The 26437-nt window shown below is 39.2% G+C and overlaps 1 protein-coding gene across 6 annotated transcripts in view; it reads right to left on the reverse strand.

The window, feature by feature from the left end:
- Positions 1-26437, reverse strand: part of bbs9 (Bardet-Biedl syndrome 9) — a 175927-nt gene that overhangs the window by 118450 nt on the left and 31040 nt on the right. For 5 of the 6 annotated variants that reach the window (XM_085176809.1, XM_085176811.1, XM_085176813.1 and 2 more), the window contains 3 exons: positions 14139-14243; positions 7034-7048; positions 579-719 (listed from right to left, as the gene is read on the reverse strand). In XM_085176809.1, coding sequence (XP_085032935.1) covers positions 579-719; positions 7034-7048; positions 14139-14243 — 261 coding nt within the window. The remainder of the gene's footprint in view (positions 1-578; positions 720-7033; positions 7049-14138; positions 14244-26437) is intronic. The other variant, XM_085176814.1, reaches the window with a different exon arrangement.

The raw sequence follows: 26437 nt of genomic DNA on the forward strand, positions 1-26437 counted from the left end.
CGTATAAATACACAACCACACACTGATACATAACCGTTGATTATTCATATAAATGTATACACATTCGCACAGCTACACATCTCTCATTGCCTTCGCTAGCTTTCCATTCATGCTTAAATCATCTGGCTTTGTGTTAAACACTTAGGTAGCCACGTCATTGATTATTGGCTATTACGAATCATTAACTGTAAGATGTAGCCAATTCAGAAGAACTAAACAGACACAGACACGGTAAAGTGTGCATGAAAAAAATTGTTTAATCACTGACATTTACTGATTTGTGCTTTATATAGCATTCTTTCCCTATTTATCACTTATACCTAGAGCTAAGCTTTTGGTGTGGGTTTACGTTTCAACGTGTGCACAAGCCAACCAGTTGCAATAGGTGGACAACCCACTTTAAACAAATGCACGTTAATACTGCATACCAATCTCCACAGACAATGACTTAAACAGAACAGTGCACTTTGGTTTCTGGAAATCTGTGATTCAAATAGAGAACCTTAATTGTTTGGGAAACAGAGCGCCACCAGCACATCATTGTCAAGTATTTTCATACAGAGTGAGTGTGCTATTACCTCGGAAGATGGAGCTCAGGTCAACTGGTGGCTGGTTGGTGTCCACAGTTATCTTAAACTTGGTGGCTTTGGGTGGAGGACAAGCAACACACACCAATGATGGAGGAAGATTGAACCTGGACTGGAGGACCTTGGGAACTCCTGCAAATAAGAACCATCACTATAGTCAGAAAAGATTCTTAAAAAGGTAAACTATTTATTACTATTATTATTATTATTAATAAAGTAATTCTGCATTGCTCATCTTAAAATCTTAAATCGAGTTTCCCTCCTCCTGTTGCTCCTTTCCAGAAATAGAACCTTAACGTTAGAGACTAGTCCTTCAATTTATACTCCCCACCGCAGTGACTCAAACGAGGCCTCGATATCGCAGTTAACATTTGTTCACACAGTCAACAGTTCAGGTATTCCTATTGCATGAGCATCTGAGAGCTAGGAGAACGAGAGACTCGACATCAACGCCAAGTGTGGAGGTGAGTTTGCCGAAGATCAGAAAGGGAAGTTTTGTAAAAGATGGTGGGGACTGACAAGAAAAAAGAAAAAGGAAGTGAGGAGGCGAGTTAAGGCCAACTACAACTATGTTCAGAGTGTATGGAGTGCTGAGCTTGGCAGAAATGTACACTTAGCTAGAATAACAGTGCGAGGGAAAGGAGCGATGGAGGAAAACAGTTGTTAGGAAGAGATGGAGCGAAGTAACCAGAGGAGAGGAGGTGAGCTAATGACAGGAGAGTTGAGCAGAAAAACAAGTGGAAATAAACCAACATGTGAGAGAGAGAGAGACTGAAAGGAAAATAATATGAGAAGGGACGGTTTAATTAGGGAAAGTTCCAGGTTATTACAGATAGTAATAATTACACACAACTACTGTGCACCTTTTCCTCCCAGACAAGCAATTATTATGTGATTATGTGAATAATTCAATTTGGTTTGAATGTATGCACTGAGGCCTAGAGAGAAAAAGCGAAGAGGCAAAGCCAAAGAAAACAGTAGAAAACAGGGGAAAAGGAAGATGGAGAGAGAGAAAAAGTTCAAAGTTTTAAAGAGCAAGACGGACTGAGGCCTGCTTTCTTCTTTCCTCACTCAGCTAAATTCTCATTGACCCTTCGTTCTGGATGGCTGGATAGTTAAACAACACATCACTTCCAACAAACACAACAAAGAGGGTTAGATATACATGTTGTCAAAGTGAATATGCTGCATATTTACTAAATATAAAAATCAATCTAAACGCAAACTATTCTCAGCGCTGTTAAGTAACGTTACCGGTCATGATACGTCGATCCATTTTTCACTGTTTTATCATCCAGCTGACTGATCAGTTCCTGCCTTTGAACATGATCGCCTTAACACAGAAAATATCCAATTCGGATCTCCAAGAAAATACAATTTCACGTTTTGACTCTATAAAAAAAACAATTTGATCATTTTTTATGTGCTTTTGCATTCAAGCTCATTTAATAAACATCACAAATTTTTTAAATATATAACAGATGACCAATGTGTTTTAAAGTAACATTGATGATAATCAGGGCAGACATGATGTGCGCTGTGATGGATTGGCTGACTCAGGCAAGTTTCAAGTGTTTCCAAGTTGAATTTCACAACATACTGAAATGAATGAAAGCACTGGCTGCCCGAAAGGAAGGAAGGAAAAACATTAAAAAAATCAAAAACACCAAGGTATCAAGTAAAGGTCGTTATAGCTTTGGAAAATGATCCCTACTAAGGTAAAGTTTATAGGATATATAGTGAATGGTGAATGCAGCCACTTAAATCCTTTTATTATGTGTTCTGATGGTATTTTTTTTACCCTTATGGTCCTTCCTTACTAAGGTAATAATAAGGGATGTTTTTTGTTTAAAACACAATTCAAACACTGTTTGCTGAGTCAGGCTGGTTTTGTTGATCTTACCATTTAAACAAGAAACTCTAAAGAAATGCTAAGATGGAATTGGAAAGCAAGAGGAGGAAATATAAACACATAATAAAAGTTACAAGTAGGGAAAAATGACAAAGAAAGGACAAAGAGATGGAGACAAATTAGAGGAAAATAATGCTGAAGTAACAAAGAGAAAAAAAGAGTTGAACATGGAGAAGAAAGGACGGTGAGACAGACAGGGAAGAATGAATTGGACTAATAGGAGGTGGCATAGGTGTGTGCACACTTCTCGCCAACTTCATACATATTTTAATCAAAAAATTTAAATATTAGACAAAGATACGTTGACTAAATACAAAGTGAGTTTTTTTAAATTAGGATTTTATTTATTAAAAGAAACAAGCTACCCAAACATACGTCACCCTGTGAGAAAACGTGATTGCCCCCTAAACTTAATAACTGGTTGTGCCAACCTTGGCAGCAAGAACTGCAATTGGCAACAAAGACTGCAATCAAGCATTTGTGATAACTGGCAATAAGTCTTTCGCAGCGCTAGAGAGGAATTTTGGCCCACTCTTCTTTGCAGAATTGTTTTAACTTAGCCACACTTTTCTGAGTTTCTGAGCATGAATGGTCTGTTTAAGGTCATGCCAAACCATCTCAATTGAATTTAAGTCTGGACTTTGACTAGGCCACTCCAAAATCTTTGTTTTGTATTTTTGAATCATTCAGAGGTAGAATTGCTGGTGTATTTGGGATTATTGTCTTGGTGCATGTCCCAAGTGCTCTTAAGCTTCAGGGTATGAACTGATGGCTGCACATTCTCCTTCTAGTAGAGAGGAGAATTCATGGCACCATCAATTACAACAAGTCGTCCAGGTCCTAAAGTAGCAAAGCAGCCCCAGACCATAGTATTATCATGTTGGCATGATGTTCCACAGAAGTTTTTCCCAAAAGTCTTCGGGATCATCAAGATCATTTTTGTAAGATAAGCCTTTGTGTTCTTTTTCGTCAGCAGTGTTTTTTGCCTTAGAGCACTCCCATTTTTGCCAAGTCCCTTTCTTGTCGTTGCGTCATTAAGACTGACCTTAACTGATCCAAGAGAGGCCTGCAGTTCTTTAGATTTTATTCGGGGTTTTTTGTTATCTACTGGATGAGACGTCAATGCACTCTTGCAGTAATTTTTAGGCCAGCCATTCCTGGGAAGGTTCACCACTGTTCCAACTTCTCTGACCCTGATTCACTGCAGTCCCAAAGCCAATCTATCTACATAATGCATCTACATAATAAGACAGATGTCTTTAGATTGTGGCATTATGTGTTACTTTGTCAGATCTTTTTCTTTTCGGGGGGAGGGGTTACTTAACCTCAGGAAGGTTTTTCTCCTTAATAAATAAATTCATTTATTCATTCTCCACCAGAGTACATCCTGGAAAGATTGCCAGACCACCATTCACACTGACATCTATGGCCAATTTTAAATTATGAATCAAGCTAACCCCACTAAATGCACGTCTTTGGACTGTAGGAGGAAGCTGGAGTTCCCACACAGACACCATGTGGCCCAGGTTATCTTTGTCTAAAATTTAAACTCGGTTGATTATCACAGAAAAATCTGGAAAACAAACAAATGGGAAACGAGGAAAATACTTCTGGTCACCTCCAGTCCAGTGTTTTATGCATTGAGACACAGTTAGTGTGTCTGTGCTTGTGTCTGTGTTGCTGTACTGTACTACAATTGAACAAGGCCAAAATTTAGTTAAAAAAAGATCCCCATAAATAACCTGTTTCTCTTGAGGCTTTCTCAAAAAACAAATAAATCTCCATAGACTCAAGGTAAAGTGTCCAGATGAACAGGATTAAAAAGCATGTCAATAGTCTGGTACAAATGAAGTTCTTAACAATTGTATTAAACTCATCCAAGTAGATTCTGCCACAGGCAGCTGTAGAAAGTTGTAGCTGCTAGACCTCACTGACCTGGACCTCTCAACATTATACGTGATGTTGGTGCACTTTGGAGTAATATATTCACATACATGAGTTCTACACAGTCCTAATTATTTATTTTTACTGCATATTATTTATATTTGTTTATATTATTTATTTTTTTCATTTTATTATATTTGTTTTTTACAATAACCCCAGGGATGGCTAAAAACAATTATCAAAGAAATGCATACATGACCTTTAACTAACATTGAGATCAGTGATTTTGACTGTTTTATTTCAAAAATGACTTGGAATATGAAACATACATTTTCATCATCAAGATTTTAGACTAATTAGATGAGGTTAAACTGCATAAAGTGATTAAAGAAGTGAAAAAGCAAAAAAAGGAAGGACCTGATAAGATGATAATAACTCCGATGCTAAAGAGTTACAAGAGGCAAGCATTGTTGTGTGGTCTCAGACACACAACAATGCTTTCTAAATGCAGGCTCTGAACATACATGATATATGTTTTTGTAGATGCATATCATAACTATTTTAAAATAACTCAAATACAGAATATCTCTGCTAAAGTTGCACTCGGAGACACGCAAAGTAAATGTTTAATATTGTAGTTTGTTATTTTTTTCTCTGTTTTAGTCAGTTTGTATGTTGAGAAGGACGTCAGCAGAAAGAAAAACAGCAAATTGTTCAAATTGTTGTTGTTTGTGGAAATGCTTCAATTCAGAAACTGGAACTGAGGCCGCAGTAAGACTAAAGCCAAAGAATAAGGGGCTAAACACAATTTCTCAGCTACAGTAAACTGAGGTTTCCCTGTTTTTCTTACAGATTCTTTAATCCATCCACTGCCTCTCCTGAGTCTTCTGTAAGCTGTTGATGTTTTGGGGATGTATAAATTGCAAAAAAAAAGTGTAGGTGCATTTGAATCTACAGATCAAATCACACATTGTGACCTCTAACCCCTTAACTTCCTTTCTGATAGCTCCTAGCAAAAACAGGTGGGGTTGGGAAGTGAGATAGAGGAAATAAAGCCATAAAGTCATTTCTATTATCAAATGTTAAATACTTAAAGTCACAATGTACTGTAATGGAATGGAAGTGTAAACCATCGCACTGTAATATGAGAAGACTGATTCAAACAGATGTATCTTTGCGGTACAGTATGTCAGAGACAGAGGGGGGAGAAAGAAGGGGAAAGGAGAGAGAGAGAGACCACAGAGTTTATTTAAGAAGGAGACCACTGTACAGAATCAGGTTCTTACCACAGCAGTGGTGATGTCACTCATGTGTTTGTGTCTATATGCATTCAGAGATATGTTTGCATGTCAATCGACTCTGCATTTCATGCACATATCCTCTTGCCTTACTTGTGTGTGGACCCAAGCAAAACAAAAAAAGTTTAAAAAAAAATCACCGCACAGTCTGGTCTTCAATAAATCATGTGCACATGCTACAACTAACCTGCACTACATGTTGGCATTAAATATCCAGGTGAGTTCCTACGCCTCTCTCATAGTGTATTAGTAATCTGGCATTTATGCTCTGCATGAATCTATACACTGTTATTTAACAAGGCGTGATGGTTTAAACAATCCTAAAACTTTTGTTTCCCAAAGCTACGGTCCAGTTTGTACTGAATGCAACAATTAACTAGGGCTACCCATGACTCAGGACAGGAGATCCAGTGGATCAACCCTGATGGTTGGGCTGCTGTTTTGTAGGTCATCATATTCAAAGGTGTTTTGTGTAGAATTCTAGCTAGCATACTAGAGTTTCACTTATGTCCTACATATTTTAAATCAACTGACAACAAGTTCTCACAGACCTGTCAGAGGGACTCCCATAACCCTACACCAATATTTCCTCTCATAACCAACAGGTAAACTAAATTCTTTAATTAATTAGATTTTTTTTTTCCAAATTACTAGATTAAATAGTGCTCCTGAAAAAACATGCATCACTGCCCGAGAATCACTAGTCTAGTGAATAAATATCCTCAAAAAATGGCCATACAAACATGTGTGTGTGGACTGCTGCAGAGCCACTACAGATCACAGGGGTCCACTTCTGTATCAAAACTCACAAACACAAACACAAACAATCTTAAATAAATGCCAGCTGACAACTAGGAGCACTACTGCTGGAGTGCATGTGTGCGCAGCAAGTCAACACACTTTATGCTTGTATGTGTGAGACAGATGATATTTCTGTGTAAACTCAACACAGTTTAAAAGAATAAATGGATATAAAGGGATATTTACATTTTCTATAAAGCGGGAAAATGTGTGTGTTTGTGTATTTGAATTAGAGTATGTGTGTGTATAGACTCTTGCCAAGTATATCACATAACAGGAACATAAACAGTAGGCAGCAGGCCCTTCCTGTATATACAGCTCTGAATGTATGTGTGTGTGTTTGGAAAGTATATGGCGTAGTTTTGATAATCTTTACGTTTCAGTAAGTGTAGAAGTGTACATGAATATACAAGAACATGGGTGTGATCTCAGTAGATCATATATATTTAGATTTATTTATGTGTATATCTAGAGTACATGTTTGTCTTTTTAATAAAAGACTGTGTTTCTACTTGCTCTAGTCTATGAAACTCTACGAATAAAGCACTTACCTTTAGGATTAAGCTCTGCAGAAATGAAAAGGAAAGAGTTAAATGTTATAATATGAAAGGTGAAGGAATGAAAAAACAGAAAAAAAGAAAGTGTTATCAGTTCTCCCATCTAGATTTATTTGGTCGGACCAGTAACAAAGAACTGGAAGAACTGGCAAGGGAATTCCCTGAGAAAACCTCCATCTTCCTTCATATGGATATAGACAGACCTAAAAAAAATTCCTCTCAAGTGTTTGGTTTGCCTTCCCACACAACTGGAAAGTACAGCTGGAGGAAAAGGCAGCCATCTGACTCAGCCATACCGATCGTGAATATGATAAGATGTCCAAATCGAAAATTAAATAGTCTATCGTCATGAGGTTTGTGTGGAAATCGGGCTGATGGGATCAACAGAAAGAGACGTCTCTTCTTATAACCTGATCAGTATTAACTCATTTAGAAGAAGAAAACTGTGGAAGGCCTAAGTAGAAACAGAAGGAGCATTCAATTATGATGCAGCGAAACAGTTTTGGTTGATAGTTTTAACCTTCAAATGAAAATATATGAAGGATTTTTGTGTGTGTGTGTTCCTTGTGGTGATAAAAACAAAAAATACTTTGGTTTGTGTCTGTCTGTTTATGTCAAGGAAGTCAGGGTTGAAAAAGTAACACAAAAATATTTGTGATAAGACAGCATCTCTTCTCTGTGCTCCTCAGTGCTATATTTTTCCAGCTGCCCTGGGATTTAAAAAGTCAGCGTGCTGCTTCTCTAACCTTTAGTTCACAGCAACAGAAGTCTGGCAGATTAAACTCTGATATGATTGGTTGAAGAGGATTTCCTGTGAAGGTGAATGAGAAGCAGATGGCAGGTTGCAAGCCAATGAAAAGGCAGCGAGGTGCTGAGTCAAAAGGTTCACGTCTTATTAAACCTGATGAAAGTCGCGCTTCCTATGGCTGCCTCTCCTTCCTGTAATAACTCTGCCTCCATCGCTCCCTCTCGTCATAACTCTGCCACTTCTTTAAGAAGCAAGATTTTTTACAGTTTAAAGAGTTTGTATTTCAAAGATAGAATTTCATGCCAAGTGCACAGGATATGTACTGTTAACAATACAGGGTACCTAACAATATATTTAGTTGGGTCTGAATCAATTCAATTCAATTTTATCTATATAGCGCCAAATCACAACTAATGATCAGCTGAACTAATGTCTAGTTGGTAATATTTCCTATGTTTTATTTATTTATTCAATTTTATGCGAAATAAATAAACAAATGCAGAGGTAGCCCTCGCTTTTAAAAGTTTAGATTCTCTTATTAAACAATCATCATCACCATTTGTGCATACCGACTTCACATGCTTTCGTATATATGCACAAACATAGCCAAATACAACACAAGAGACTGGATTTTGATCCATTTCCTGACAATATTATAGTTTTGCTTTAACTGCCTATTTGTTTTTGTTAAAAGTGCATGGTTTTCCTGGCTCTAAAATGTGCTTTTAAGTTTCTTCTCACAGCGGCTTGAGGTTCTTTGACTTGAAAACATAGCTATGGGTCACAATATTACCACACACAAATTATTGCCACAATTGTTTCCTGGTAATAAGACAGTCTACAATACTACATACATACATACATAAAGTTTCTTTCAGTTCTCAGCAGTAATGTTGCTGCAAGCATATTGGTTCTCTGTCCTGACTCACTGATAATGTAGCTCTGCTATACGGAGCATTATTGAAAAAAAGAAACATCGGCGCTATTGGCAGTTTGATGGCTAATCTACCTGAAATGCAGGATCAGCCGCATACCAACAAAATCCCATAATGTCTTCATATTGAGCAGTATTATCTAATCCTGAAATGCTAAGTCCAGTAATTACTTTGTCTGGAGCTCAGATTACTACTCTACACTGCCAACAAAAAGAAAGAAAAACCATAACGCGGAGGGAAGGAAAAGGAAGAAAAAGACTGGATAAAACAACACAAAAATGGACGAGAGAGAAAGAAAAGTGAGAAGGACCTAAAAGCACCCATTACATTTTTTAAATGTAAAAGACATGTCAAATGGAGCGAGGAGGCTCACACAGCAAAAACCCACGCACACACATACACATGCGTGGATGGATACACACACACACACAGTAGTGTGTGTAGCTGCTTCTGGCCAGCTGCCAGGCAATGGTCAATCAGTCTTCGGTTTTCAAAAATCTCCTTCAAGTGAAACTCTGGATCCATTAGCTGCTGTGGTAGAATTAGAAAAGTTTAATGTTTCACGGCTGTAAGCCTTTATTATATCAATAATAGCCGAAGAAGCTGAGAAGGTGTTCTTTTTATAATTAATTACAGAGCTCAGAACTGTTTTCATTCTTTTTAAGAGTTTTGGAAATAAAATCTTTTTACTTTCGAAAAATCCATTCTCCACTTTGTAACATCCTTTTCGCGCACAAACCAATGTTTTTATTCGTTTGTTTTTTTTCCCTTAGATTAACAAGAAAGTACAACATCAGGATTATATTTTCCTCCATCAGTTCACAACTGACTTCTGGTTGACAACTGCGGGCTCGTGGACTGAGAACGTAACAGAGGAGCATCCTTGTAAGGCGCTACTTTTCCCACAGGAGATTCACGGTCTGAATCCATGTTCCACAAAGCTGCAGTGTCCATGAACAAAGCACAATGGACAATAAAAGGTTATTATTCTTATTTTTCTTCTGTCTGCACTGATATATGAGGGCTTCTCATTGAACAGTCTTTGCCTTTTCTGTGGTATAATCTACCGTAATTGCTTTAGCAAGAGGAAAAAGCTTTTAATATGCCACAAGTGTCTGCTGCCAGCAAAAATTCTGAATAAATGCGAAACTGAAAACTCATGAGGGGTTCAAGATGCCATCCAATTAGTTTGTAAAAAAAAAAAAAGTCTGAAATTCAATGACTTGAGTAACTATTTTCGCCCCAATCAAGGTGTCTGCAGGGTCTCCACCAGTCTTAATAGCAGAAAGTCCAAGCAGTATATAGGTACAATTATTAAATAATTTAAAATAACCTGATGCCAAATAAACATCCAAGTAGGAAGCACAAATCAGCTAATGGAAATCAATAAGTTCAATGATGCTCATTTAGGGTTTTCGCTAAAACTGATTTTTCAGGTCTACTGACAATAAAAAATTTAAAAAAATTAAAAGAAAATTAGAACAAAATAAAGAATTACTAATATGCAGACTGTCCAAACACACACATTTAATTAATAGATGCAATTAATCTCTGAACACTCTACAATTGCATGCAAAATATTTGAAAACTAGCAAAACTATAATGCAGCAAAAAAATATTTTGCATGCAATCTAAATTTTCAATAAAAATTTTTTAAAAGTGCAGATGAGGTTTTGCCCTTTCTAAAACGAGAAATCATCATGATTATTATTATTTTTTTTTATACATAAAATACATTTTGGCCACAAATAGCTGGTAAGTGCATAGATTTCTGTCAGTAAAGTAACACTGAATCACTGCCTTATCCACACGTTGACCAAACACAGTTATGTGCACAGTCCCCCTCAAAGACATATTTTGAGCCAGGAAAAACTCTGCCATCTAAGGTCCTTTCAGATAAACTAAATCCAGCTCTATCAAGTTTTTTAATTCTTCCAAATACCCCCTTAGTGGAACAGAAATACAGAGTAGAGATCTCTAAGAAGCCTGAAAACCCTGAAAACCTGTTTTTGTATAAGGTTAATAAAAAAGTTAAATTAAGGGTTATTAGGATATGCTGTATGCATTAAAATACTAATAAAAATACAACAACAGACAAATATGGTTCTGTACATATCACATGATCTTGCAGCTCATGAGAAAATATTAATTTGCTTTTTTTTTTTAAATCTCAAGTTATCCTGTAAAAAAAAAAAAACAAGGAAAAAAACTACATTACTTGTTTCCTGGCCTGTGGCCTTGCATTCCTCCAAATCTGTTACTAAGCTGTTGTAATACAGAGCACGCTAACAAAGAGAGTTTAGAACATGATCCGCTTGGCAGACGTAGCAACCAACATCAGCATCAGCTGGCTTAACAAAAGTTCCTTACAAATGGATTTCAGGCCTGGTAGTCAAAAGAGGAGTGACCCAACAAAAATACTGCATTGTCCTGGAGACATCAACATATGGAGATGCTGGTCATTCTGGCAAGTTCAGTAAAACAGAAGAAAACAAGAAAGGCTGCCAACTAGCTTCCTAGGTTTCCACACGAATTGGCCTAGCAACCAGTGAATCACGGCTGGCTGGGTTTTATGGAAAGTATCCGCACAGTCACAATGTATCTCTGCCTGTTCAGATGAAAATGGCCACTATACTGTTAGCTTGTGTACGAGCTAACAGTGTACTGTAAACGCCAACTTGACCACCTGATCCTTCTCAAGTGTGTTTGTGCAGAGCTCTCTCTCAACGTATTAAGAAAATCAAAGAGGGCCACTAATGAAATTCTTTCTAGATTGTAACAACTCCTGACACCGTCAAGCCTCCTTTGAAGGGCTTAAGAAGTCAGCAGTCTTCTTAAATGTCAGAGCCTTTGTAGGGCTTAAAGAAGGGCACAGTAGCCCCGGGGTGGGATGGCGTTATATAAGTGGGTGGTGTGAAGGCATAATCATCACCCCCGGGTGGGAATGAGGAAAGAAGGAAAGGAACAGAAACAAAGTGATGCATTCCTCCCAAGCCAAGACAGCGTTTAGAGGATGAGAGAGGATGAGATAGGATGAGGCACTGCTGGAGATTAACACACAACCATGGAGTTACAAGGAATGGACTGGTCATTGTTAAAAGATACACTGACAAAGACACAAACAGCAGTGTCTCACGTTGAATGTTTTTAATCAAACCTGCCAGGACATCTGTTTCATTTTTATTTGCATGTATGTGACCAGTGTTACACTTGTCTGCAGGCCACTACGCTGAAGCTTATTCGGCAGCACTGCACCGATTTGCCCTTCTTTCTGATCAACGAGACAGAGTTTTTTCAACGGGGCAGAGCCGAAGTAGGCCTGAATGTGGCATGACTGCTGTGTGTACTTGTGAATCATTTTCATATAAATGCATCCACCTGCATTGTCGTCACTGCTCCAGCAAAAATAAAGTTTTACTGACGAATAAAGTACAAGCTGTGATAAATGTAGTCATTTACTAAAAATCTAAAGTAGTTCTGGTGACTCACAGATTAAATCGCACCTGGTCATATATCAAAACTGAATGAGTGATTTTTTTTTAAAATGAATCCTGGAATCTTGTTGAGAAATATTCTGATTCAGTAATGGCAGTGCTGTCTACTAATCTACTATCCAGATCAGTTTTGAGGTCCACATTCCCCTCAACACTGCCAACTCTAATTTACATTACATGGCCAAAGGGGAAGTTTTTTAAGATTTTAGGTAAAGCTTCTTCGTTCCATTCCCAGGAAATCTTAATGATCCCTGATTTCAGTCCAACACTTGTTGGACTAATGCTCTTGTATATGAATGGGAACAAGTCCTGCAGCCAGGTTTTAATATTTGGCAGACAGTGGTTGTAATGCACAAGTGTCCTCATAGTTTTGACCATGCAGTGAGAATAAGCTTAATTTACTTCCCTGCTTTTCCTTCCTCATTCTAACAAAGATTGCCTTCTTTTAGTTTATACCTAGGGCTTCTGTAGTTCCCATTTTCCTCTGCTTTTGTCGTCCTCCTCCTTCCCATCCTTTCTCTCAACAATGTTTACCCTCCCTGTTTCTCTTTCTCCGTTCCATTTAAACATAACTTGTGTGTACCTCATTCATGGTCCCCATCCTGTTCTTCATCTGTCTTCATCCTCTAACCTGCAGTAAACTTTTTCTAATTCTACTTACAGTCCATTGGCTCTCTTTCCAAACCCAAGATCAGCTCCCAACATATTCTCCCCAAGCTGCTTGGCTATTAAGATCTGCTGAACTACTCCAGACTCCGTATTTTCAGCTATTTTTAGCAGCACAATAAAGTTTAACAAAAAAGAAACACTTCCCAATATTTCCAGACATTTCACGTAAAATGTGCTTCTGGGGCGGAGAGACTGTTCCACCAACAGAGGCCTGCCAAAGCAAATGCAATCCAAAGGAAACAATAGCAAGAAAACAGGGTTTTTTTCATGACCTGATTTCTGAACAAATATTCAAATAAATCTTTTTTTTTTTTTTTTACGAGGAGGTCCATGACATTTGAAATAAAGAGTGGTTTTGTTGGTTTGCAAGGGGGAAAGTAATATCTTCCAAAAATATTGCCGGGCCTAGAAACAGATGCCTGGAGGCAGCAGGGGGATGAACTGGGCTTGTCTGGAAAGTGCCCAGATGTCATTACCTCAAGTCAGCACACTGTTAGCAGCTGGTGTTCAACACTGTCACACAACACTGGAAGTGATGTTATAGACCAGAATGCTTCTAACGGTAATGCTGGAACAGACTTATAGATTTAACTCCATCGCAGGAAAGCAGAGCGAAAAGCCAAGTGGGAATAACATCGCGCTTAGCTTTTCACTCTGTTTGCAAATTTATGCTGCTCTTTGTTAGCTAGTGTTAAGTCGTTGTCCAATTTCTGTTAACTTCTGCCTCCGTGAGCTTGTGAGGGTCCACTTGGGTCTGAGAAAGTAAATTTTATCATCAGACAGTGAACAAGGCTCTATGATAGAGCCCAACCAATCAGGGATTTTTAAAAGATTTAAAATACTGATGGAGCGGACTTTATTTACCAGGATAATATGTCAAAGCAGTTTAAAAATAAACTAATTTTATTGTTGCAAGTTGTGGATTAATCTTGTCTTCTTGTGACCACTTGGACCCATCTGCAATACTACTCTATCAATTGTGAATACGTCCTTCAGGAAGACTTCGAGCTGATTGGAAGGTAGCAGGACTATCAGCTCTTGCATGCGTTTGGAGGTTTATGCACCCAAGTTAAATATTAGCACAGCAAAGCCTGATCATAACTACTTGGTAACAAATTTAACAAAAAATTAATTCAACAACATGTAATAATTAGGATAATTGTGTTGTATTCTGTGAAATTGTAAGTTTTAGGTTAAATTAAACATGTCCATTCAGAAAATTTGTCACATGGTTTGGTTTGGGTTTTTTTTACCTGTCGGCGAGCTGTAGGACACAGTGATGTCTCCGGTGAGGTCAGCAGGGGGATAGTGGCCATTGAGAAACGCTGAAAACACCACGACTTTGGATGAACCAACACCTGAAAGCAAAGCACAAACACGTCGCCATTAACACATGCTGTCCTGTTGTAAATAGTGTAAGAGAGGGCTCTTACACTATTTATGCATTTATTCCCTATAATCACAGAAAGTGTTACACTACCTGTGAGAATAGTCCACAATCTTCTGTACATCTAAAAAGGTTTAAACAATAATCCTAATAATATTATCTTTGGCTACATCCACACGTACACGGGTATTTTTGAACGGAGATTTTCCGTTTTCGTTTTAAAAAATAATCCCGTCCACACGTAAAGGCAGAAATGAAGGAAAACGCTGCTAGGAACATGCCAAAACAACAGGTGGCGATATATTCCTAACCGTGCAGAAATGTTGGCCAATCAGAAGTCTAGAAGCCTCTGTGGGAAAAAGTAAACAAAGCTGGGGCATAGAAGCAGAACCGAGTCGTATGTGTGGAGGGACAGTAACTGTGTGTGTAAGCATTTAAACACTGCAGAGAGTACAATTAACAGTAACAGTATTGTAGATATTCATTTCACCGAAACAATAACGTGGCGCATGGTGTGTCATCGAAAAATGTGCACACCTTTGACGCTGCGTTTTCTCCGTTTTTTTCGTCCACACGTAAATGTAAAAACGGAGTTTTCAAAAATATCCACCCTTGCCGGAGTTTTTAAAAATCTCAGTTTTCAGTGACCAAAAACGCCGTTTACGTGTGGACGAAAGGTTCAAATGCATAGAAAAATCTGCGTTTTCAAAAATACCCGGGTACGTGTGGACGTAGCCTTTGTTACTTTGATTCTGGCTTGAGCGATAATATTATTCCTTAGCAAGGATGTGCATTTTGAATGTAATCTAATGAAAGGGCGCTTCAGAAGTAAATACTGGATGCACTGTAGCTTGATCCGCACCGTGGACAAAAAGTTTAAATATCTTGACCTTTCTGCTTCAATTTCGAGTCTCACACAATTTGCTATGAAAGTGCCATAATAACTCACTGGAGTTTCCCTTCAGCTAATTTGTGTTATTACAAATGTCAATGTAATTTTGAGTAAAACTTTCTTACTTTTGGAACAGAAGTACTGATTTTATTCCAGCACTCTTTAAAAGAAAGACATTGAATGATGAATGAGGAAACGGGGTAGTCAATGAAACGCGCACACAAAGTGTAAGTGTCAGCTTTTTCAAGATACGTACAGAACAGGACGGAGTACGGTTAATACAAACCAGACCCTTTAATGTGTATATACACACACACACACACACACACACACAGTTTGAACCTCACCGTGGAAGGTGACTTATATTATTAACCAGATTTTTTAAAACTGTGTGCACATACATACACACAACACAAACTAATTATATAAGCATGAGGCAGAGGTGATGACTTGTAGCTTCCTTTTGAATACCCTAAATCCAGAGAGAGCAAGATAAAGGAAAAAAAAACAAAGGCAGAGAGCGCAAATAAGCTGGAGAGAAAAAGCAGGGCTCAAATATAGATGGAGAGGAAAGGATACATTACAGCTAATGGCTCCATGCAGCAGCACACACACACACACACATATATATATGCACACACAGGGCGGTGAGGTGGTGTAATGGGCCGTGATGTTTCTGAGCTCACTCTGTTACAGGTGACCGAATCCCAAGTATGTGTGTATGTGTCCTAATGGAAGCGCAACTTACAGGAATTCTGCAGGTAATGAATGACAGCGAGGAGACGATGTGCCAAAAGTTTGAGACTATGTCACTGTGTGTTTCAAAATATAACTCAGAACTGTATAAACTCTCATTGACCACATTTAGCAGGTGTGCGCACACGCAGACGTAAGCGAAACGAGACCACTCCAGCTGAGGATAGACAGAGAAGGAGGGAGCAAGATGGATGAGAGGAGATGAAAGACGAGACGGCGACACCCACCCGCCAACTGACAGAAGAGAAGATAAACGATAAAAAGCAGAGAGAGAGACTTTCTCCGCACTCTTCAGATGTACTGACAGCATGACCTCCTCTCTCAGCTGATCTCATCCTTCTCCCACACTGCTCTCCTCACTTCTCCCACCAAGCATCCATCTCCTTTTTTCCCCGCTCTCCTCCCATCTCAGCCTCTTCTGAGAGATGGATCTTCTGTTTGACCTTTTCATCTTTTCTGTGTAACAGCTAGACCCCAGCCACTTTGGGGATTTTTAATATCAGTGGTGACACTAACGATAAGTGTAAAAACTAAAAATCACCAGTAAGACAAAGAACCCTTGAAGGCTACATTGTGCAGAATGGGCGTATTAAGCTGAGTAAGAGATTAGACAGCTGGTACCACTCATGCCTGTATATTAAATATAAAACTTGAACACAGAATCAAAAACCTAAGATTGTGTGGTTTTCATGGGCTGGAAGTTGAAGAACTTATCACACATTTTAACACACATAACACTTGAAAATGTTGAACTATTCTTTTCTGTTGTGTTATTACGGTTGTGACCTGAAAGTCAGTGATCCCCACATGCTTCAAGGAGTCCATCATTGTTCCTGTCCCGAAGAAACCCCACCCTGCTTTGCTCAATGACTATCGCCCTGTAGCCCTCACCTCAGTAGTGATGAAGTGCTTTGAACGCCTGGTCAGAGACTTCATCATTTCTTCACTACCAGACACACTGGACCCACTACAGTTCGCTTACCGTCCAAATCATTCCACAGACGATGCCATCTCTCATCTCCTCCACACATCACTGACTCACTTGGACACTAGAAGGGGGAATTATGTTAAAATGCTCTTCATCGACTACAGCTCTGCATTTAATACCATAATTCCCTCCACACTCACCACCAAACTGGAGCACCTGGGACTCAGCTCATCTATGTGTCAGTGGATCTCCAACTTCCTAACTGGCAGACCACAGGCAGTAAGGATGGGCGGACATGTCTCAGCCTCCATCACTCTCAGCACTGGAGCCCCCCAGGGGTGTGTTCTGAGCCCCCTGCTGTACTCTTTATACACATATGACTGTGTGGCCACTACCAGCTCCACCACCATCATTATGTTTGCTGACGACGCCGTCGTGATGGGCCTGATCTCTGATAACAACGAGACGCCCTATCTGAAGGAGATTAGGAATCTGGAGAACTGGTGCCAGAGGAACAACCTCCTTCTAAACGTCAGTAAGACAAAGGAGTTGATAATGGACTTCAGCACTAAGCAGGAGAGGAACTACCGGACCCCCGTCATCAACGAGTGCCCAGTGGAGAGAGTAGACAGCTTCAAATACCTCGGAGTTCACATCACGCAGGACTTGTCATGGTCCTGGTGGTGAAAAAGGCCCGACAGCGTCTCTACCACCTCAGACACTTGAGAGACGTCCGACTGCCCTCCAAGGTGCTCAGGAACTTTTACTCCTGCACCATAGAGAGCATCCTGACGGGAAACATCTCAACCTGGTTCGGGAACAGCACCATGCAGGACAGACGAGCTCTACAGAGGGTTGTGCGATCAGCTGAGCGCACCATCCGCTCCGAGCTCCCTGACTTGCACTCAATCTACAGCAGGCGGTGCTGGACCAAGGCCAGGAAGATCGTGAAGGACCTCAGCCATCCCAACAACGGACTGTTCTCTCCGTTGAGGTCAGGAAAGCGATTCCGCTCCCTGAAGACCAACACAGAGAGACTGAGCAGGAGCTTCTTCCCGCAGGCGATACGGTCTCTCAATCACACCACCACATAGTACTGACCCACACATATGGTTCTTACACACACACTGGACATTCTGGACTTTGTTTACACTAATTCGATTAGATGCGTGGTCATCTAATCGAATCACTTCATCACTAAATCACTTTAAGCATATTTGCACTGCACAAGACACTTACAAATGTGGATTGCACAACACTGGACATTATATTTCTTCATTTCCATTTAATACTTGTACAGCTGCTGTTATTGTATATATATATATTTATATTTCTTCATACATTCGTATATATTTCTATACTTTTTGAAGCAGGACTTCACTTTATGGGTTTTTTTCTGATGATCAAGTGCTTATGTGTTGAGTAAATAAAAAGTTTGTAGCAACATATTAATTTTCATAAATGTCAGCACTGTAAAATGTAAATTTCAGACTAAACTGGGCAAGGTAGTTGAGCAAAAGTTTGGCTAGGAACAGACGGAGGTTCGGATAGATGTGGACTCCCCAGCTGAGTGACTGTTATACTTTTTGCTGGATTATGTAATGTATTGGTGCCCAAATCTGTGCAGACAAGATCACACGTTCACAACTGGCAGGCATGTGAGTGTACACACATAGAGTCTTGTATTCACCCGACAATGAGGAGAATTACAAGTAATTTGTCTGGAATGAAACAATGACCGTGCTGAGGATTTTACAGACAATATGATTAAATAAAGATTGCAGATGAAACAGTAATGCCTTCAGGCTCTAATAAAGTCTCCTCTAGCTTTACTTTTATTCTCTTCCCTTATTTGTGTCTTTCACATCCTTGTTACTACGACGCTTTCCTCCACCTCAGTGTGTTACCATTCTCTCTCGCTTTCTTTTCACTTCCCTTGGCCCCTCCCTCCCTGTCATTCTGTCTGTCAGCAGAAGGCTTTTAACCCCTGTGCCCTGGAGGTCACACTGGTCAGACTGGTTTAAGTGCTTTAAGTGTTCCCAGGCCCATTTAGACTAACAAACAAGACCAAAAAGACACAAAGTAATCCCTCTTCTTTGCTTTTTTTCCCTCTCCTTTTTTTCTGTCAGTTTTCTTTTTCTCACTTCGGTTTGTCATTATATATTCAGGCACATCTGGACAGGTTGTGGGCGTCAAACCTGTGAGCATCAGGTAACGTGTCTGTGTGACCCCAAAGACCAACCCAGTCAGAGACTTTAGACTGGTTCAAGTGTTCTCAGGCACATTAAACCATTATCAGTGTTGCCAACAAAAAGAGTTGACAAAGCAGACTAAAATCCCCCACTTTACCACCTTTCTTGCTCTGCCCTCGTTTTAACCCGCATCTTTCTGGACCTTTCTTCACCTCTTATTTCATCCTCACTGACTGTTTTCTTTTTGTCACTTTTTCACTGTGTATTCTCCACCCATCTTCCTCCCACTCATTCTTTCACTAAAAAAAAAGACTTGATCTCTGTTTTGCTTTAATTATGTGAGCTTACATGTGAGAGTTCATTCTAGGTTCAAAGGGCGCTGTAGCGCTGTAGCTATCAGGGTTCAGGTTATAACACTTGACAGATTAGGTTAAACTGACCACTGACTTTAGAACAAGAGGTCAGAAGTCAAGAGGGTGGAGATGAGCTCTATGCCACACAAGCAGATGGGAAAAAGGTGTGTATATTTAACTGCATTTTGATTTCCACTGAGAAATAATATAAAAACAAAATACTGATATTCAAATCTGAGGGATACCTGGCTTGAGTGCAAGTATGAGTGTGGAGTCACAGATGTCACTCTGTAGCAGAAAACACCATCAGTGTGGTGTTAAACATTGACCTTTGACCTATTCAGGTCAGGATTAGGTCACATTACTATGTCGGGTCTGTCTACTTAACCTAATGTCCACTCAGAGATACAAAAATTGTACTTATAGAAGAATTCGCTTCTTTAGATTAAAGCACAATAACATAGGCTTTGTTAATGAGGATGACTCTGTTGCAACATGTGTGCAAATGATCTAATATGGATGAAGACAAAAATATAGTGAAAACCGCTTTATGTATCCATTTTTTAATCAATTGTATGATTAGATTCAAAGATGGGCCAGAGCCTATCCCACCTGGCACAGGGTGAGAAGCGGGATCCACCCTGATTGGATTGCCAGTTCATCACGGGGAAAACACAAAAAGACAGATAACTATTCAAGGTCATAACATTACTTACTGCTAATTCAGAATTACAAATTAATGTCTTTAGACTGTGAGAGGAAGCCAGAGTACCAGGGGAAAACCCCCTCAGGTACATTACAGGGACAACATGTAGTCGCCACATAAAAAAGCCCAGCAGACCAACAGGTTCAAACCCAAAACTTTTTTGCTCTATAGCAACGGTGCTAATCACTGCAGCACCGTGGTGCTGCGAAGGATCAAGAAGATTATTTGCAAATTCAGAGACATTTAAAAGACCAGCAGCAGCTGAGACAAACAGGTTTTTGAGTGTATTTGTTTCTGTATCAGCAGGCAGACTCAAGCAACTTGAACTGCTTAGATAAAAAGGTGGATGAGCTGGAATAGACCGACAATGGTGAATATCCATTTAATGGTATAAAAAAAATAAAATATGATAGCATATAAATACAAATGCATCATATTAGAATTGACTGATTTACTGCACTTGAAAAAATAAACTGCACATGAACATGTACGGTGATAAAAATCAATTGAATGTAATTTGACTGTTCCTAATTTGCAAAAGTCAACACGTGTGAGTTCCACAAGAAACATACCTCACAAAGACAAGCGCTGATCTATGGATGCATCCCTACTGAACCCTAAAGAACAGCAGCTGAAATAACTGTAAGCAGTTGTAAAAGTAACAGCTACAGAAAAAGGAAGTGTGTGGGTGTACAAAGACTGCATTAGACCATCAAAACAACTAAAACACATTGATAATTAATGATTTCAAATAAAATACACACAATCAATGCCAAACTATTAAACTACGAAGTTGACGTGTGTTTAATTTCTAAGTTAGATTAAAATGTTGGACTTCTTCTCTCCTTTAATACTGTGTCCCACGCTAACCACACAAAAACACATTCTCTCCAAACAGAAAGATTAGCTCCAAAGTTTTTGATTGTATAAGAGTTGTATATATTTATCTTAACTGCAAATATGTTTGTGTATATTATTGTTATTGCACACAACTTCAATAACAAGTTATGTATTATGCATACCTAAATGTTTAGTTGTCACTCTAATTTCAGTCCAGCTAATTGCATGTTCCAGCTGATAAAAGCCATCTAATCACTCCTTTGCCATTTGACATTGACCTTAAAATGAAAAGAGCTACAGCCTAAGAGTGAGTCAAATTATAAAAAAATATGATATTATCTGCATATTATTGCATACAGTCAACTACAGAGAAAAGACAATGAACAATAATGAAAGGGATTACGGAAAACAGGGGGAAGTAAACCGGAATAACAGGAGGAAGACGGCATTTAAAGTCACTAAAGGGCAAAATGACAAATGAAAGAGAGGAGGAAAGAAAGGAAAAGATGGAAAGGTAGAGGGAGAAGGGAGAGAGCGAGAGTAGGAAGGCGAGAGTGAGAACAAAGGAGGCAGTGTGTGGTGAACAGGGGATTGAGTCGCCATCTGAGACGAATAAAAACTGGAATAACAATAAAAGTCAGAAGGCGCTACCTCCCCTCCTCTTTGCACAACCAGTCCTCATGCATGTTTGTTTGTGCGCGCGCACGCACACATGCATCACTACTGGTCGTTCTTTATTTGCAGTAAAGCACTGTGTGACAAATCTCAGCAAAAAAGTTTGGAAATAAACTTGTGTTGACACTTGCACTTACAGTGAACACACACTCTTGCAAACAAGCGTGGACGCGAACTGAGCTAGAGAATCAAAGACACATGGGGCGGCAGCTAGCACACAAACAGATACGCAACAGCTGTAGCAGGGAAAAAAACATACTGTTTCCACGGAGACGAATCCTGTATGCCAAAGATTTTAGAAAGTGCATGCGATGTTTGCATGTTTACATCTGAGCAAAGACAAACCTTGCATGTTGCATTGTAGGGAAATAATAAAGGAGGAAACAAAAAAAGAAAAGTGATGAAAGGCAGACACGCGAGGTGTTGTCCCTAACACTGTTATTGTTTTTAGTGTTGCTAGTGTTCCTCAAAATTGCAGCCACATTTCCTTATAACACCTGCTCCTTCGTCACTTGTATTTGTAGCTGTTTTTCCCTCTGGCTTTGTTTCTTTTATGCAAAAATGGTCAAAATGAGTCATGAAAAGAACAAGAGAAAAAAAGAGAAGCAGGGGATTTGTACTGTACATAACTGAGAAATAAAGTTCTCTAAAGTTCTAGATGTAGTTGCTAAAACCCTAAATAAAATAGACTGGAACTACACGTGCTCATCTTAGATCAGGGGATTTCAGTTTTTAGTTGAATGATGACCATTACGAAAACCTTTGCTCCTTAAAATTGGCTTCATTTTTGCAGTAAAGTCAGGACATCCTCACTGGAGGAAAACAGTTTGTTTTTTTTTTACTTTAAGGGCATCTGTACATTTTGTTTTTATTTTATCCCAACAAATCAAAACCAAGTGACACATCTGTCCCGCTAACAAGGGATTGTCAGCAGTTGATGGGAACGGTTAATGTGTATCATGACAGCAGATTTAGAAATGTGATTTAAGAGCCGTTATTTCTGAAATTCAGCTACAGCAACCTTTATTGCTGCACCAGTCTCATCCAAACTTGCTGTTTCTGTGGTTATTTGTTTCTGCTTCTGGCATGGGAAGATGACATGGCATTTATTAATCTCAGCAACAATCACAGCTATTTTTATTCCAACAGGTAAACGCTTTTAAAAACAGGAGACCAATTTAAAGAGCTGGGGGAAAAAAAACAGAAAAAAAAGCCCCAACTTGGGTGCGTTAAGTCCAGAAGTCTGACTCAAAGCTACCTGTTTTTACCTCAACAATAAAGCAGTAAAATTAATTAAACATTTCCAGGTAATGGAAATAATTTTTTACAGCATTGTATTTTTAATGGTGATAGCCAAAATGATTTACTTCTGTGTACATGGTGCACTGTTTACACCAGGCGCTATTCCATCTACAGCTCAGCAGCCACTTCCCCCGCAATCCATAAAGCAGGGTGCAATTTTCTGGACAAATCACAGAGTAAACTCTGGCTATGTGACTGGGATCCAGCTCCTTTAAGTCATGTCCTGGTATTTATTACAACTCACAAAGCTTCCATTAATCTATTTTTCCTTATTTCCAGGACTTTAACTGATGTAAAGCACTCGCCTCAGGGCCAAATCTGACCACTGAGGGTCAGCAGAAGTGGTTCAGCTCTTGCAGTGCTGATGCACGCCAGGCTGGCGCAGAGCAGGCCAGCGAGAGGCAGAGAAGGGAGTTAAGAAAGGAAAAAAGAATGACACAAAGTGTATATATATACACTGTGTGTACTTAAGCAAGCAGTGGTGATGGTTAGGGTAAGACTCCATGAAGTGTAATGTAAGTCATGTAATGTCCTCTGCAGCTATGGAAACATGATTGTATGCAATGTGTTTGTGTGTGTGTAGTACCTCTCATGTTTTGCAGCAGAGAACTGCTGAATGACTACTGAAAGCCAGCGCCAGATTTCTGTGTGCAGGAAAACAAAAGAGCGTGACATAAACACACACACACAGCTACTTTACTTTGATTGTGTGTGTGTCTATATTTGAACAGTGCACTGTGTGGCACGTGCATGCATCCATGGTTATGCATGTGTGAGTGCTGAAATGAGGTCTGTGATAGTATGTGTGCCTATGTGCTTGACTGCGGGCTTCTGAATCTGACCCGTCTGACCGCTACCCAAACTCATGTAAACAAAGCATCTCTTTAGTGGTGTAAACGTGACAGTGCAGTGAGTCAGAGCTTCTGATCTTCCATATAAACGGTGAAAACTTCAAAACAGCTGCCAAGAAGAAAAGAAACAGAACAAGCAAACCATCCAGATGAGCCTGGATTTTTTTAACCTGTTTTGGCTTCGTGTCCAATAAAGTTTCTTTTGATTTTGTTGGATTTTTTGGGGGGGCAAACATTTTATTGTCTGTTCAGACATGGAAGTATTTATCCAACCAACTTATTCTTAAGCTTTTAGTTTGTTTATTCACGACTTGGGAAGCTTTAAATAAGAAGTCGTTCATGACCTTTGCATACTTGCAGTGTGTTATTCAATTGCAGCAATATGCTGACCGCTCCAATCAAAGGGTCTAAAACCATCTTGTAAAAGTCAGCCACTGATTATGTAGTTCATTGCACAACCTTGTTTCCAAAGAAGTTAAAAATTAAAAACAGAAATGCAGACATTCACAAATTGTTTAAAATTAAATGTAATCAAAAACACTAACAAGAAAATGTACTAAATGTAAAAACTGAAAACAGTTTTAAAAATGTGTGTTGATTTAAATTTGATTCAAGCAGTGCTGGACGGGGATAATACAAACTAAACCAGGAGAAACTTGGGAAGTGAATGCACGGAGAAACACACAGCAGTGAGGGAGATCGCGACACAGGACGAGTTTGACACAGGAGTGGAGGAAAGGCAGACGAGTGAGGGGACACAAGAGAGAGGAAGAGACAGGGTGTGAGGGGGGACAAGAGAGCGAGAGGGGGACACATGACAGGCTGGTAAAACATGGATAAACATGACAGACAGGAGAGCCCTGGGATGAACACATGGAGGGGAACATGGGAACAGAAAAGGGAAACAAGAAGGACACAGGACAGAGACACAAGAGGAACCTGAGAGGAAAGGAACCAAACAGGGAACATAAGAAACTCAAAAAATGGAATAAATTCAAGACAACTAAATGAACCTAAATCATAATATAATACAAAATGACACCAAAAACACATGAAACTCAAAATGCTATGCCAAATGACCCAGAACCACGACAAGCAGAACTTCTAAAAGAGTTATTAACACAAGAAAAGTCCTCTAATGTAAAGAAACTATGGAATATGGCATATTTCAGTCAGCAACAATAGTCAGGTAGGCTGTGGTACTTAAACAATGTTCAGGGTGCCAAAGGGTGACAAGAAAATATTGCACAAACCACCAGAAAACCATTGATACAAGGCAGGATCGATCCATGTTGCTTACACCAAATTCTGACCCGACCCGACCATTGAAGTTTATAGCAGAAACCGCAACTGGACTACGCAATGTTTTCCCAATCTTCTTATGTTCAGTTTTGGTGACCCTATGTGAACCGTAGCCTCAGTTTTCTGTTCTTACCTGACAAAATAGGCAACTGGTGTGGTCTTCTGCTGCTGCAGTCCATCTGCTTTAACGTGTTGTGCATTCAGAGATGCTGTTTAGCATATCTCGGTTGCACTGAAAGTTTTTTTTTTAAATTAGTGTTGCCTTCCTGTCAGTTCCGATGATGACTGGCCATTCCCATCTCTGTATTTCTGTGCAGAGAAGTGATTCTCACTGGATATTTTCTCTTTTTAGAACATCCTCTTTAAACCCTGGAGATGGTTGTGCAGGAAAATTCAAGACGTTTGTGAAATACTGAGACCAGCCCATCTGTCACCAGCAACCGTGTTACATCCAAAGCCCCTTAATCCAACTTTCTTCCCAATTCTGATACTTGGTTTAAACCTCAACAGGTCTACAATCCTCAGTATATTAAGTTGCTCTCATGTGATTGGCTGACTAAATATTTGTGTTAACAAGCAGTAAAATAGGTGTACAAAAGTGGCTGGTGAGAATTCAGCAAATGTGGTCCACCTGGAATCTTATATACATGTTATTTTCTCGAACTGCATTTTGAATAAGTTAGGATGGAGCAGTAAAAAATGTGAAAAAAAAATAATAATAATGATTGGAGATATCCAAATGAGGACACTGCTGACATACATAATATACACTTCTAGCACTGTAGCATTAGTGGTAAAAATATACATATGGAGAAAGTCTGGATTAAAACTGATAGAAAAATAGAAAAGGGCGGAATTAAATGTGTAGAATAAAATATGGCAAATATTATGAAATACAAGACATATGAAAAGGGATCAATATTAATGAAAGCTGACACAAGAATTTAATAGAAATTGTTGTTCAAAAAGTGCATCATGGTTTCATTAACAGCTGGACGGGTCATGTATAGTATATGTAGAGATAAGAATGCCTGTGGTAAAATGCATTACATTTCTGCATGACACTTTATGAATCATGGTAAACCAGTGGTCACTTTGAGTCAGAGCTCAGAATAAATGGATGGTGTTCAAACCGCCTGAGAATACTGTTCACATCTTGAAATCATAAATTCACAGTCCATTCTGGTCCTTCTCAAAAAACACGGGGAATACTCCTCTGTGATGGATGACTGTTTCGGCAAAAGCCGAGACCAGTCTTAAAGTTAAAAAGAACCATGTTCTGGAAATAAACCAGCTTCTGTGCCTGTGTGCATAGGTTCGAAAAATAACAGCCAACACCATCCACAATAACTTGCACAACCTCTTGTG

Source organism: Neolamprologus multifasciatus, chromosome 11 (genome assembly GCF_963576455.1).
Source record: "Neolamprologus multifasciatus chromosome 11, fNeoMul1.2, whole genome shotgun sequence".
Lineage (NCBI taxonomy): Eukaryota > Metazoa > Chordata > Actinopteri > Cichliformes > Cichlidae > Neolamprologus > Neolamprologus multifasciatus.